General features: G+C 36.6%; 1 protein-coding gene across 1 annotated transcript in view; it reads left to right on the top strand.

Annotated features, from left to right (window-relative positions):
• Positions 1-835: 835 nt before the first annotated feature.
• LOC128741865 (fatty acyl-CoA reductase 1-like) overlaps positions 836-16,578 on the top strand; it is a 33,477-nt gene continuing 17,734 nt past the window's right edge. The window contains exons 1-2 of the mRNA XM_053837968.1: positions 836-1,362; positions 1,681-1,771. Of these exons, the coding sequence (XP_053693943.1) occupies positions 1,268-1,362; positions 1,681-1,771 (186 nt within the window). The 5' untranslated portion in view covers positions 836-1,267. The remainder of the gene's footprint in view (positions 1,363-1,680; positions 1,772-16,578) is intronic.

Below are 16,578 nucleotides of genomic sequence, written 5' to 3'. Positions count from 1 at the left end.
CAACAAATGAACTATTTCAAACTAGTTTTGCAATTTCGAGTACCGACTTAGAGATGTCACATGTTGTATTTTAGTTAAATTCAGAAACTGATCCTCGTAGAGGATTCCGGAACATTCACGGACATGTTTAGATGTGGCCAATGGCGTCTTGAACACTTTATACGACTACCAATAGTTTAGATTTATAAACCCGTGTATTTATAGGTGTCACATGATGGGTTTGTTGTGATTCAAGGTGCTTCTATGTTCAAGTCCCATATATTCCGGAACTTGTTCCCACTGTAACTTCGGAATCGTACATCCGATCCAAATTCTGCTCAATAGTGTTCTTTTAGGCCATAAAATCGTTTGGAAGTTGCTACAGGTGAATCGGTCCAGGTATTTCCCAAAAACAGATGCCTAATGATATATTTTTACTACTGTGACTGTTATGCGTTTATTTGTAATATGGGACTGACATAGTTTGATATTTTTTTCAACATCTTGGGAACAAACATAACTTTTTTGTTTGAAATATTGAAAGAGCAGTTAATTTAAAGATGATTCCCAGGTTTATCTCAAAAGTGGTGAAAAGTCAGATGGGACTGTTATGCATTTATGGGCAGTATAAATGACAAACAGTGTAAACATCTGTGCAACTTATAAGTCAACAATGTCTAACGCGTTGCATCGGTTTCAACTGGTAGCACTGGCAGTAGCATATTGTATCGCATTGTTGGGGGTTTCTCGCTACCGCATGCTCGCGAGTGTTACTAAGAAGTCAACATCTGAAAACACCTGGATGGAGGCACAAACATTAGTCGCTACTACTGGCTGGTGTCGAGCCGGGCCACTGACTAACTGCTAGTTTCCATTTACAACGACCAAAACGCTGAGTGGACGTGTCTCTTCAGTCTGTTTCAGTTTGAATGGATTAGCGAATAAATGTGGCATCGTGCCACAGCCTCACTTTTACTCGTCGGTCAACCGTTGGCAGCGCTAGAAGTGCTGACTATCTTTCGTTAGTCGGTTCGGAATATTCGTTTGTTATCTCCGATTCTGATTGCTCGCCTTATTCGCGCGAGGGTTCAAACGCGAGACTCGTGCTGGAATCGTGATTCGTGATCCACGCTGCCTGCAAGGATATATTATGCGGACGGCTCGGTCAGTCAAAGGCGCACAACAGTCAGGTGGTTCAGAATTGTGCTGAACTTCAAACGAGACGGATCGGGCGAAATTTACGTGTGATAAAAGTGTGCGCGGTTGAGAAAAATAGTAGAACATCAACATGTCTAACATCAGTGCATTCTATCGCGACAAGGTCGTGTTCGTAACCGGTGGAACTGGATTTATAGGAAAAATTGTGGTGGAAAAGCTGTTACGGTAAGCGTAGCTATTGTAACGATTGCAATAAAATTGTTCGTTAGAATTAAAAGAAGAAGCAACAAAGTAACTTCAACGGTTTGCTAAAACAATGTGATCTATTGATGAATTAAATTCCCCGCAACTTGTAGTAAAATAAACAACTTGCAAGCAGCATGTGTTTCTTTACATCATCGTTTTCTGCTTCAACGTAGCAAATATTTGAAATTGTGTAATTATAAAATTTCATACAAGGATGTTCTTATGAAATAAAGTGTGTGCGAGTGTGTGCTGTGAAATTGTTCTAATTCAAGATTTTCGGATATTTCTTCCACACAGAACAAGTGGAGTGAAGGAAGTCATTCTACTGGTGCGAGAAAAGAAGAATACCCCGCCGGAGCAGAGAATACGAGAGCTGTGCTCGTCCCCAGTGAGTATTATCGGAATTAAAACCCCCCAAACAATCAAGTGCTAGTCCCAACATCAACAAACTTTAGTGTTGCAAAAAAGCTTATTACCTCACGCGGTCCCTGCGCGCAGCAGCTTTAATTAGGCAAGATCTGCATGTCGACACATCACATCATTAAAATGTAGGGTTGGTTACGGTGAACACCACAAATCTCCAACGTAATACATTACATAGTTAATCAACAGCTGAATGCGTAATGCATACGAAAGTGGCGTGTATCAACCTAGACTATTTTTCGTGCCTTCCCGATTACTTCAAAGTTCAGCAAGAAGAATTTCATTTTGCAGAACGAAGAAAATTCCATCGCTGAAAGTTGCCCTAAGCTAAACCATGCAAATTCTATTATTTGTTTTTGAAGATGTAGTGAAAACAGGACGGTTTACCTTGCACTGATGAACAAATATTACAAACTGACCCCAACCTCGACTCTCCATACTAAACGCTGCGGTCGCAGTCGATGCTGTAACTTTTTTTTTTATTTTCAAACCTGTCCGCATTTACGAGAACGACATTTCCAGCGGAATGCGATTACTATACATTAATTTCGTTAGAGGTACGGGCCAGCATGTGTGTGGTACAAAGTGTGTTGCAAGTTCCGATATTCGTGCGGCAAGCAGGCTGCAGGCTCGAAATGAAAAGCTTTAGCGCAATTATTTAGATTTATTCCGATGCGGTATGCAGCTGTGTCGGAAAGAGTTTGGAGACGCAATTCAGAGACGTGTCACTTTGGACGAGTCGTGCCTGAAATTACACACACAAAAAAGTTACTGCTACCATTTGAAAAACCGGAATTCATTACGTCAACGGAAAGTGTAGCGGTAGAAAAAGAATTATCACGAACGAATCTCATTCTGTACTGCAATTGCTAAGTTTTAACGGATTGAAAGCACGAGGATTAACGAAATTGTGCAACTTCAAATTAAAATAATCGTGTACCAAGCTTCTAAGCTCAGATTTTGGAAGTGCTTCTTGTTTTATTTAAGAGTAACTGGCTAAAAGATCAGCTGTTGCATGATGTGACAAATAGTGTTGCATACCCACATTATTTAACGTACAGGGTTTGAATTCAAAAACTCCTTTCGAAGGACTCCGAGTCCTTTGAAACCAGGTCCTATAAAAAACTACGCATTGAAACGTCAAACAAACTTCCGATGCTGTCCCAATGATATGTGGCCCATAACTTGCCAGTAAAATAACATTGAATTTTAATCCTCATTTGATATAAAATATTGTGTGTAACACAAACCCGAGCAGAATAAAATAAAAAACTAACACCATGCGTTCTGAATAGCAAACTTTTTCATAAACTGATAAACTTACAAACCACATTATTACTAAATCTTCTTCAATGCTTTGTATAAACACATGATATTATATTGAAAATATCACAATTTTAACTTATCTTGATACAAATGATCAATCGTTGTTACAATTTTGAAGCATGCTCGTCAATTCCATCGGATCGGGTATCGGCTTCATCCGAAATCTATGACATTCTTTTATAGATAGGTATTTGCCTCATTAAGTTCAGGCAGCTTCAGGCTAGACAGCAAAAATTTTGATGAGTTTTACAACCTATCGCACCGGTCAGATCCGTATAAGTCAGCATTAGTAATAAATATTTATATGTATATCAACCATTTATGGTAAAAACCGGTTACATACAGACTGCGGAGCAAACTGTCCCCGGTCAGGTTGGTTTCTATCTCGCGACATAAATTCACGGCCGATGCGCGATGGTTCATTGTCAAATATGTAACAAAGATAACCCGTATTGGACAGGATACGTTTGTCGAGTCTTGTCTTAGGGCAGCGACACACGCCACAGAGCTGCAATGCCATTCGAAAAATTAGATGGTCTGTTCGATAGAAGCAATGCTTCGGAATTAGATACGTTCTCGGAATTTGGCCTTCCCTTCGGAGAGACTTCTAAACGACTCTTCGTGTACGGAACAATTACATGACTAGTAACAAGTTCTTGTTGATATTCCAATTGACGTTTGAACAACTGACGAGTTCATTTACCTACTAATTCTACGCCACGGTCAACCTAACGCACTTTGTTTTAAAAATTTCGTCTTTCAGATGAAAAGTAGTGTCAAATAAAGAGTCTGTTAAAATACATCCGATACATTTACGACATTTTGATTGTCTATTCTTAAAAAGTGATATTGAAATCACTTCCAAATCTCAAATTTGTTGGAAATTACGAACAGAGCATTATGGCTGTGATCTAACAGTCACACATTCTCCCTGTAGTCTCCCTGTATTAGCTGCCATCTTGACATAGAAAGATTTTACAAATATTTCACAGCGGCACAACAGTTTTTATAACTTTTATGTGAGTTCGGCACAAAACAAAACTAATGTTATGCAACTTTTTTTTAATTCTGTCACCAACATTTTTTACCTGAAATGGCAAGAAACAAATAGAGAAGTAAAATACATCGAATGTTTAGCATATATTTTGTTTTACAGGTTTTAAAATATTTTCTTATTCGCCAATTTGCAAGCTTTTAGTGCCAAAATTTCACGATAGCGTTTTTTTTTGTGATTCTAGAGTTACCCTAAACATTTATTTAGTCCAAAAACTCAGGATATCTCAGGAACGAATCATCTCAGAGCAAATATCCTTCAATGAAAATGTAAAGAAATTGTCTTAGCCATTTAGGCCACAAATTAATGGAAAAAAATATCCACGAGAAAGCTAAATTTGAACGTCCTCACGATTAATCTAGATCAGCTGAAATTGCACAAAAAACCATCAGAATAGTGCTTGGGAGTAGCAGATCATTCGCAGTGTGCATTTTCTGGTAACCTAATTCTTTGTGATGATCAATAACAAAGTTGAAATCTGGAATTAAATAAAACGAAAACTTATCAAATTTAATTCTACTATGTATATTTATTGTTGACAGATACGTATTTCGCCTACGACTTGCAGGCTTCCTCAGTGTCTGTTTTTGAACAAGTCGTAAACGAAATACGTATCTGTCAACAATAAATATACATAGTGGAATTAAATTGGATAAGTTTTCTTTTTATTTAATTCCAGGTTTCGTATTCTACTAAGACGCTCCAAAAACTTCAGTCAAAGTTGAAATGTTATTCCGTCACAGAAGTGTCACGGCAAGGAGTTGTTATTAGTGGAAAGCAATTGATCTGGATTCACCAAGGTAGGTGGTGCGGTCACTGTCATTCGAGCTCGTGTCGGTATGATTTGAGGACGTGTTTGATCACGGGGCCGTCGCGAAACAGGTAGCGGAAATTCAAAGCATCGCCATAATTTTCCACAAAAATTTTCACCCTGGTAGGGTAAGGGCACTATAATTTGACCTATGAAACCAACGCAAGGCTAACAAATTGCAATATATCGTCCAAAGCGCTGTTTTTTCGAAAATATGATAGAATAGTACAAAAAGATGTATATTCAATTAACATTTGAAAGGAAATAAGTGTTTGATGTATATTTTTCACTCATTTTCTCGTTTCAATTCAATGTCCCATTGGGATAATTTTCGGTTTTAGTTTTCGACCCTGGCGTGTTCTAATATTCGACCAAAGTACAAATTAATATATTTTCAAAGTTCAGGGTCGTTTAAATTGATGAATTTAATGCAAAAAATAACTGCAACATTTCTGTAACATCACATTGGTATTATTTTTTTTAACTAAACCGTAAACCTTTTTTGTAGACTATTTCGATTACCCTTCTCCTTTGAATGAATACCGTGGACCCCCGTTCGTTTGACCGTTTTTAATCTGAACACTTTTTAATTTGAACCCCGTTGGTTTGCACGACGTGCAAATTAAAAATGGTTCAAATGTCATTCTCAATATGACATCATTTGCAGATGGAAAATGTTTGAAATGCAATCCCGGAAAACGCCTGAAATCATACAACTACTTTCGGGTCTGGCTACTTTCCACTTCCATGGCTTTTGAACGATGCGATGGGTCGAAAAATGTAACAAGCGTATTTGAAAGCATACAGCAGGTTGTTTCGACCGGTCGAAATCTAGAACACGAACAGTTTCGCGTTTTAATTTTCGTACTTTTTCAAACGTCTTTAATTACATCATAAAAAACAAATATGCACTGAAACAAAAGAAAATTGGACAGAAATATTGCTTTTTCTTTGTACAATAACATATTGCATGAATTAAGTGTCCTAATATACACAATTTATGGAAATTTTAATTCTGTATCTGTTTTCACTAGAAGAAAAGACACTCGAACTCCAGTTTAAAAAACTTGATTATTTGGAAGTACAGATGCAAATTTTGGTGGGGTATTGCAAAATTTCTAGCAAAATAACAACCTTAACAATATCCTAAATAATTGCTTTTCTTTACCTTTTTCTTAGGAATCTATTTGATGAATGTTTCAGCAGTGGTGCGAAAACTAGCACAGGGTCGTAAACTAGATTCCTTACCCTAGTAAAAATCAAATCCTAGAGGTGCATTCCATTATCGAAATTTGATCTTCTGTATTTTATACGACAGACTTCGCAGCCAGCGTCAAGACAATTGCAGGGCCAGTTGCACGATCCTATTGATTCACAGTGGTAGTACACTCCAAAAAAAAGATGGATAAATTTTGTTCTAATTCTTGGATTTTTTTTTAAATGTTTGCGAATTTATAATCTTTTAATGACAAAAAATCACGACAACATTATTTGTTCCTGATTTATGGCCCAAACTCTAAGGACTGGTTATGTACCGTTGTTAATCGTTAGGTTTCCGTTCATAACTTAGGTTTATAACTCAGGAATTAAATATATTCGATGCCGTTTTACCACTGCAAGCAAAGCGTATAAAACACTGAACAGAAGGCGCAAGACTGAACACAAATTACGATCAAAACCGAAAATCTGTTGAAGGCTTATCAATTCGAAGCGTAAAGAGGATAAGCTTCCATCTAGTCCGTGTCTGCGGCATCGTGAAGCGTCCACTGCGGCAGAAAATGCCCATTTACATGTTCTTAGCAATATGGAGTGTCAATGCCGAAATTTTCACAATTTTGGTCGAGGAAGTTGCCAAGGCTATTACTAATTTAAAACGACCATATTGCCCTGCATTCCTACTGTTTTTTTTTTTTCTAAAAAATGCTGTGAAGCTTTAAAATCATCGCTTGCCTCCATTTTCAACCACTCGTTGCAATTCCAATAGTTTCCTTGCAGCGGGAAAGGGTCTTTTATGTTTCCGGTGTTCAAAAAGGGCGTCCAAACAATGTCGAAATGTCATAATGTCGAAACAACGAATTTAAGATATAAGGTCGAACAGTATCGTAAGATTGCCTGTTTATGTGCTTGCTCAGGGGTTTTTAACCTATTATAAGCATTTAATGTTTACCATAAAAAACTATATCTCTACGGCACAACATTGCTTCGTCCCTGGCAGGTATGTAAATATCAATATTTTTTGAAACGGTGGTTCTACAATTGATGAAGGGATGGTATGGGAATGTAATGAAATTTTTTTTGAAATGGAGGGAAAGACCGGAAAGGTGAGGGGGGGGGGGCAGGGTTATTGGTAGCTACGATTACAATTAGTCGTTGTAGCTCCTACCGTTTGTCCTTTTGTTTGTTTGGCCGTATTTCAGGAAAAGACTAAAAACACGAGGTTGGTCTGCGTAAATATCAATTCATTCGAATTTACTTCATTGTGCCTGACTGGTATGGTCCGGAATAGCCAAATAGATGTTATCTATACTGAACTAACAGCTACAGTCGATTGTTGTAGAAGAGAAAATCAATCTTCACTGCTTGGTGGTCCAAATCGGAATGAAAATATTATTTATTCCGTATTAATTACAGGGAGTCAAGGACATCTCTTGCTATACAGTCTACTACGATCCTACAATTGTGTCTGCCTAAGAGCTGCATTGTGATTGTGTTTGGAATACTACGTGCTAAAGGTTACAAACACGAAACTTTAGTTACATCTTAGGGTAGATGCTCCAGTAGTTGTGGTAGTACCAGTAGTGGTGGAAGCTCGAAATATATCATAATTGTGGCGGATTTCGAGATAATTTCAGTTTTCTATTGTTAAATATATATTTGTTAACAGTTTTATCTAAGACACACAGTTAAAATTTAAGATGTTGGATCATAAATTAACAAATTCCTTTTGAGCAGACCAATAAAGTGCAATTGCTTAAGAAATTCGTAACAAACCATAACATTTTAACAAGCCTACGTTGCTATCCACCTGCTGCCATGCTCACTGCAAGCGTTACTAAGGCGGTAAACAACATTCCAATATTATAGGCAAATTTTCCACTATTAAAGGGACATTACCACTACTTTAGGAGCACATACTAATGTCAGGAAAAGCAATATTTTAGATATATCAACCAGCAGAATGGTAAAATTTTGATATGTATTTAAAGCCAACATTATGGTGCACCATATTATCATTTAGTTCAATTAGAAACTGATAAATTGAGCGTTCAAATTGTCTTTCCACACTATGCTCCGACATAATCCCTTCATTACTAGAGCATCTACCCTATTTGTTATCTTATCTAATCTTATTTTTACAATCGGAAAATTGCTGTAAAGTTGGGCACGTCCCAAACTAGCTGGTTTAGCGACAATCTGGAGTCCCTCAAGGCAGTATACTATGAACCTCAATATTTTCTTGGTTCATTAAGGATGTTCCCAAACTAGGGCTCCGGCACTAATTTTTCAAACTGTTTCCATTTTGGGCCTACCCTCTGTGTTCGCATCCTAGTGGGAAAATCATCACTAATTCTTACCAATATACACTACTATAGTTGCGCTTTCGTGGTGATAAATTGGTTCTTCAGGATCGAATTGGTAACACAAAAAAAGAGTTGGCCCGATAATTAGAAGCATGCCAAAAATACCATTCAATGCCCTACTACCACCTGGCACACGATTATTGTAGGCAGATGATACTGATATCTTTACGCTTATTCACAAGCCTTGCAATGACTGCTGTAGTCTGCGAGCTAGGCTCTTGATTGTTGAACTCGATATGCGAAAAGCATTCAATGCAATCAAGGATTAATGTTCTGATTAACGGTCTGATCAATGATACTAAAAACCGTTTATGACGCATAGAATTACCGAGATTATTCCAAACTTAATGTTGTGGGTGATAGCAAGAAGATGTGGCCGTTTGAATTTCGTTAAAGTTTTGCCTGTCCCGATCTTTTTGTCTAACCCCTGTATTTGTTCGTAAGTTTATTATCTATGACCCCCATGAACTTTGATGGAATTTTGGTACCCTTCGACCCGAACCAGTATGATAGTTTTGAAAAATGTCCTGATTCTAGTCTTTCAATTATCCGAACTACTATTCTATGAATGGGTTGAGACTATAGCATTTTGAAGGGTAAAACACCATGTTACCCTTTTGTAATGCGTAGGTGCACGTCAGATGATAGACGTGTCCCGTCCAATACTAGTTATCTTTGCTACACATTTGACAATGAACTAGCGCACTGGCCGTGAATTCATGTCAAGAGATACCGGCCTGGCTACAACAAGTTGTAACCGGTTTTTTACCATAATTGGTTTGATATATAAAGATAAATAACTAATTTTTCAATCTGAACTAGATATTGGTGAGACAAATACCTCGTCTTAGAGAAATGTTATAGTTTTAGCATAGAGCTAGTTCTACCCGTACTGTTCTAGTCCAACTAGTTCTACCCGTCAGTGCATAGTGAGTTTTTTTTCAAAACTTTAGTTGAAGCTGGACTTGAAAATTGAGCACGAGGACAGAATTAAACTCAACTTGAAATTGGACACAAAACTTAACTTAAAATTACACATGAATGTGGACGTGAAACAGAGCGTGATATTGGACTTGAGTTCGACTTGAAATGGAAACTGAAAGTGGACTCAGAAAGACAAAATAGGACTTGAAATTACTTGACATGGGGCATTAAATTAGATTTAAACTTGGGCTTGATGCTTTATTTCAAATTAAACTGAAAATAAAAATGGTTTTGAAATTGGACTTGAATTTGCAGCAATTTGGACAGGGAGTAGAATTAAACGTAAAATCGAACTTGAAAAGAAATTTGAAGATTTTTTGACGTAGGACTACGTCTCTGATTTCTATATTAGGGTGCACTTTAGAAGAACGGAAAGCGAATATGTGACGAAAAGTGGTTATAGTTTGCACGCTTATAACTCAGTCATCCCTCAAAAGATTCTAGAGATATTGGTATCAATCGATTGGAAGTTTTTCTAAGAATCTATTTCAATACAGTAGGTTGCATATTTTCTTAACAAACTTTTAAACAATTGAAAAATTTTAGTCATTGTCTTACTAAAAATCCACGCTCTGTGATTGGTCGGAATAGGTAGTGCTGATTTGCCGTAGCGATAATGATGTTTCTATACCACAAGCAGTACAATTTACACTCATTCCAGTTTTTACACTTGCATTTAATGGTTTTCGTTACATTTTCCTTTATTTTTATGCAAAAAAGTGACAGAGCCCCTTTATCTCAACATTACGACGTTAGGACTTATACTAATTTGATAGCTGTGCTTGGGAAGTACGCCATAAAGAGTGATAAAGTCCTCTCGTCCCAACAAGACTTCTTAGCACCGCGATAAATCTAGTCCAATTTGATGTCTTGAAAGTGAACAGTTATAAAAAAAGTGAGCGACCAACCCTATCTTTCGGTCGATTATAATCGACTTCTTCTTTACAGAACCGGGCCATTTGTTAGTTGTTTCATGGCAAATTTATGAAATATCACATGATATAGATCTCAAGGTTTGCTCAAAATTCAACTTTTTTTGAGCCTGTTAGGCCCCTTGGCGAACGAGGGGTCCACTATTTCGAGGTATCAAAAGTGTTATTCTTATTTTTTAACCATTTTCGACCAATTAAGCGCAAAAGTTCCAATATTTGAAGACCTCGTGTCAGTAGTGGCCCGTTTCAGCGAGAATTACTCCTTGGCTTTTTGTATCAAATTTATAGGAATGTTCTAGAGCATTTATTACAATACAGTAAATTAAAAATTTGCATGACAAACATTTGCAAACTGTCAACCCAAGCAACAATGCGAGTTTTATTGTACTCTTATGGTGGTCTTCAAGACCAGTTTTGGTCTTAAATGGCATCATAAGAGTATAATAAAACTCCAATTGTTACTTGGGAAGCTTTGTCGAATTGAAGCTGCATTCGTAGTCCTACGTGAGCCCCTCGTTCGTGTCGCTTCTCTAGGCACAGACCTAGGTACTTTTTTTTAGAAATTGGATATGAAATTATGTTCGACATTGAACTTACATTTAGAATTGAAATTGGGCGTAAATTATTTAAATTGAACTCAAAATTGAACGTAGAATTAGATTCGAAATTTGGCTTGAAATTGTAATTCAAATTTTACTAGAAATTAGACTAGAAATCAGAGTTCAAATTTAATTTAAAATTGGAATTAAATTAGACTTGAAATTAACCTTAACGTTGGACATTAAATTTGACTATTTTATGTTCCTCTCTTCTGTACAATTTTCTTGGGAATCTCAATTTTTTACTCAATTCTTCCATTTTTCCTCTTTTTCTTGTTTTTCTTTTTCTGTCGTGTATTTTCTGTTTCATTGTATCGTTTTTTTTTCGATTCGAATCCCATTTTTCTTCTATTTCCAATCCTGTTATTCCTCTTGTTTTTCATTCATATTTTGTGGTTTTCTCTCTCGTTTTATATCTTTCCTCTTCCCTTTTCCTTTTTTTCGTGCTTAACGCTCCTCCTGCTCAATTTTCGTCTACGTCGGTTTCGTTTTTCCTCCCTCCTTAGATGCCTCATTTTTTCTTCATTCCTGTCACGTTTTTTTTTCTGTTTTTGGCTCTCGTTTTTCATTTTGTTCTCCAGTTTATCTTTTTATCTCCCATTTTGATCCGTGTTTTTCCTGTGTTTCTTTTCTTCTTTTTTTGCCCGATATTCCCATCCCATTTTGTCCTATCTTTCTCCATTTATATCTCGTTCGATTCCCTTTTTCCGTTTTCCTCGTTTCCTCAATCGGTTTTACTTTTCCACTTTTTCCCTACCGCCGGCCAAGCATCTTTGGACAATTTTTCGCTTAACCAAACTTTACTAGAGAATCTTTGAAAAGTGTGTTCGAATAGCAACGTTTTCTCAATTGTTCTTCACTGGCTCAACATTGATTTTCAACTAAGAATAATAATAACACCGGTAATGAAAAAAAAATGTGAAAAAATAACCCGGAATGTTGAAAATACGTTTATTTTGTGAAAAGGGCGGGCTACTTTGGACAGGTGTATAAATTCAGTTTTCATCACAGAGTTTATTTTTTAAAAGCAATTACTTTAGAAATGGAAGCGCTCCAGAAGCATTTCAACTAATTTCCATGGGATATTGGTCACAATTCATAAAGGATCTTAAAGTTTCGAGTCTGTTCCGAAGTTATTGATTTACACGTTTTCATTCACACTTCTGCACTTGGGGTACTATTTACCGCAAAATTATATATTTATAATATATCACCAAAGATGTTTTCCTTCGTATATTTGAATGCATTCGATTACCAACAATTCCTTTATATTTATGAACCATTGTATTGTCATATGAGAGATATGGAAATGAACATTTGGTCAATCAAATAAAGATGTCGTTTGGATTTGATGTAGAATATTCGTTTTCAATAAAACATTCGCATAAAATAATATCTCTATCTGTTACCTAAAACAATAAGCGACATTTTATCACCAGTTGGTAACAGTTTAACAATTGCGTTGAGTTAAGTCTGAGCAAAAGTTTTTAAAGAAAATGATTTCAGTGATACTGCGCTATTTACTTTTTAAATGGAAAACAAAAGTGTGGTAAAAGTAGTCGTTATGTTACAGTATACAATATGATTGTGACTTTGAGAGAAGTGTTAGCTACCGTTGTGTGATTGATTTACTTACATTTGTGATATTTTTTTTTAGAGTGGTTTTAACCCAAAGGGTAATTCACCACTTACATTTGTGATATATGTATTCTGTTACAATATGTATTTAAATTGAATACATCCAAAGTAGCCCTACTACGTATCCAAAGAAACCCGGCTGCCGGCTCGACGGTATTCTTCTTTTCCCATTGGGTTTCCCTAGTTTTCTGTTTCGTTTTCCCTGTGTTTTCTCGTTTCCGCTTTTTCCTTTCCATTTTCCCACCTTTTCTATCTCGTTTTTTTCTTTTCTGTTTCGTTTTACCTCATTTTGTCTCGTTCTCCCTCATTTTTGCACTTGGTATTCCTTTTCTCTTCCTCTGTTACTTCTTTCTATTGATTTCTAGTCCGTTTTGTCAGTCTTGATTTTCCTCTTGCTTTCCTCTTTCCCGTTCCGTTTTTATTCTTTTCTCAACCATTTTCGTATTTCCTTTCTGCCAGTTCCGTTGTTGTTTTCTGTTAACTTTTGTTTCCGTTAACTCCATTTTTATTATTTTGTTTTCGTCGGTTTCGTTTTTGTTCCTAATATGTTCTGCATTTCCTATGTTTTTGCCACGTTCTGTTTTCCATTTGATCCCGTTTTCAATTTTTCTCCATTTTCCTCTTTTTCTGTTCTCATTTCTCAATTTTCCTACTCTCGTATTCATTCTTTTTCATTTTCCACTCTTCTATACCGTTTTTTCCCTTTTTGTTCCGCTATCTGTCACAAAGTGGACAGTTTTTACTCGTTTTCCTTGTTTTCTGTATCGTTTTTCCTTATTGTCTCTCAATTTTGTTCTTTACTCTTCTATTTTCCCTCTTTTTCTTACCAGTCTCCTCTATTTTGTCTCGTTTTTTCTCTCGATTTCTTCTTTCTACTTGTTTTCTTTTTAACTTGAAATTGAACTTGAAACTGGAACTATTTTTATGCAATTTACACTAGTGCTAGATTTAATCAAAATCTGCGGAATTCTGGATTATAGAAATTATTTTGTTTTATATTAAACTAGCTGACCCGACAAACTTCGTATTGCCACAAATTAACCTGTGTTGTACATAAATCATGAATCTCGGATGATCTTTGTCACAATCTCGAGTTTTGCAAGTTTCTGAGGAGTTCAACCTTAGATGATTCATTTTGACAGTTACGTAACTATGAAAGCATCCCAGGTAACCAATAAGCATCACCAATGCTATTCAAATATAGGCCAATAAGCATTTAAGTCGCCTTAAATGCTATTTTGGCAAAATATACAGCTACTTTACTGAGAACGGGGCTATTTGGGGACCATTCATTTATTTCTCAATACGTTTGAGAGAGGCCCGATATTCGTCACGTATTTTGTAAATGGTCCCTAAATTGCACCGTTCTTGAGTAATCGAAAAAAACAAACCGTGTAAAAAGAGACTCGAGTGTATAGATGGTTTTTGTGGTCTTGTTATTGATTAATGTTTTATGGAAGAGTCTCGAATTTCCCGAGTTCGATTAGTTTTTGAGTTTCGCAAAAATTTCTGTTTTATTTGTATGAGAGTCCATGGGGGTGAGAGGTCTCTAACTATCATAAAATAAATTCAAGACTCCAAAATCTCCTGCATGCTAAATTTGCTTCCATTTGCTTGATTAGTTCTCGAGTTATGAGGAAATTTGTATGGAAGCCCCCCCTCTTAAAGGGGAGAGGAGTTATAATTTCCCTTATAAAGAGGGGAGGTGTCTCAATTTACCATAGAATAAATTCTTGTCACCGAAAACACCTACATGCCAAATTTTGTTCTATTTGCTTGATTAGTTCTCGAGTTATGCAGACATTTGTATTTCATTTGTACAGGAGCCCCCCCCTTAAAGTGGGGAGGGGTCCTAATTCATCATAGAAAATTTTCTTGCCCTCGAAAATTTTCACATGCCAAATTTGGTTCCATTTGCTTGATTAGTTCTCGAGTTATGAGGAAATTTGTATGGAAGCCCCCCCCTCTTAAAGGGGAGGGGAGTTATAATTCCCCTTATAAAGAGGGGAGGGGTCTCAATTTATCATAGAATAAATTCTTGTCACCGAAAACACCCACATGCCAAATTTTGTTCTATTTGCTTGATTAGTTCTCGAGTTATGCAGAAATTTGTGTTTCATTTGTATGGGAGCCCCTCCTCTTAGTGGGGGGAGGGGTCTCTAACAATCACTAAAACCTTTCCTAGCCCCAAAAACCTCTACATGCAGATTTTCACGCCGATTGGTTCAGTAGTTTTAGATTCTATAAGGAACATATGGACAGATAGACAGACAGACAGAAATCCTTTTTTATAGGTATAGATTTTAAAGAGAAGGTTGGGTTCTCTAACCTGGGCACGCCAGAGTGTTTAAAGTTGGACTTGAACTTAGACTTAAAATTTGACGGAAGAATGGATCTTTTTTACGCAGTGATTTAAGCGATTTTACCGGATTAAAAGGCCGGGCTATTAAATTTAAATCTCCGTGCTTCCTGGTTGCACCTTCAGGAATTTTTACATTGAATTTTATAAAAAAAATTGGGGCATGTGTGGCCCAGCCTGGGCACGCCAGGCCTGCACTGCATTCTGCACACATGATTGGTTTTCTTTCCAGTTTCTTCATCTGTCCATTTTCTATCGCTAAAGTCTATAATATATTCAATGTATGAGAAGAAAAATCGAAGCAAAGTCATCTACATTTTCGAAATAAATGCAAATAACATATGATAGTAAAGAGTAGAACAAAATAGCGATACAATATCTACAGTTATCACAAATCAACGTGGATGTTGAATCGGGAGACAACTCCAGGAAACAAAATTATAATGCCATGCATAAATAGTGCGCATTAACTGCAGAATTTATTGGCTTATCTATATTTTATTTAATTGAAAATAATATTCAAAAATGTTGCTTAAAATAAACCAAACGTAGCATAGATACAAATTCAAAAAAAAAAATTTTTTTCATGAATATGTATTATAACATGATTTATTCGGCAGATATCCTCGACGCGTGCAGGCTGTTGAAATTATCCAAAACAGTCATTGATGTGACGCATTTAGAGAAACACGTTCAGGGTTTTAGCAACGTCGAGAAAAGGTACATGGCTTAAAACATTGGTTTGCTTCAATAAGGGGTTGCGGCTTTCGAAAGAAATCACGAAGACGACCAAAATTCTGATTTATTTAGTATTTTGCTCTTTTTTCTAACGTATCACCATTTTTTCTGTTACCCTAGTTCCCATACACGAATCAAGCACTTGCAGCTTGCTGAAAGTTTAGCTTTCGCATCACGGCTTCGGAGATCGTACCTGACGGATACGTTCAAAAGGCGATAAATATGCCATTAACCGAACATCCGGTTAATCGACGTACGATGAACCATTCCAGTACACAAATCTGTGGTTGAAAATCTTTTTCATTTATTGTTTGCAGCCGCGGTAAAATCCGTGACAATGCGTACGCAAAACTCGAACACGATTGGAATACATTTGGTGCGAATAGCGGCTCAAACGCTAAGCCAAGTTTAAGTGATTGCATGTCACGTACACATTATTTCAAATTCAGAGGGCTCAGTCTATCGAAAAGTCTGACTCAAAAAATTCGAGTCACCAAGTGGTTCAAATTTGTCACACGTTACGTAATGCGCTACACCAGCTTACGTAGCGTAATGCAACCTCTTGTAGCCTCCCGGTAGAGCAGAGATCGTCAATCTTATTTTCAATAGTAGGTACTATGGCAATCTATTGTTGTCAAATTTGATTTTAATTAAAATGGGAATTTCATCAGCAAATCTGTTTGCATTGTTAGACATTTGTCACTTGATGTGGTTTATCTTTTTTGACAAATGGCGCTTTTTCCTATTAAC

This window comes from Sabethes cyaneus, chromosome 3 (assembly GCF_943734655.1).
Source record: "Sabethes cyaneus chromosome 3, idSabCyanKW18_F2, whole genome shotgun sequence".
Lineage (NCBI taxonomy): Eukaryota > Metazoa > Arthropoda > Insecta > Diptera > Culicidae > Sabethes > Sabethes cyaneus.
The sequence above is the reverse complement of the archived record's forward strand: the minus strand, read 5'-3'. Positions and strand labels throughout refer to the sequence as shown.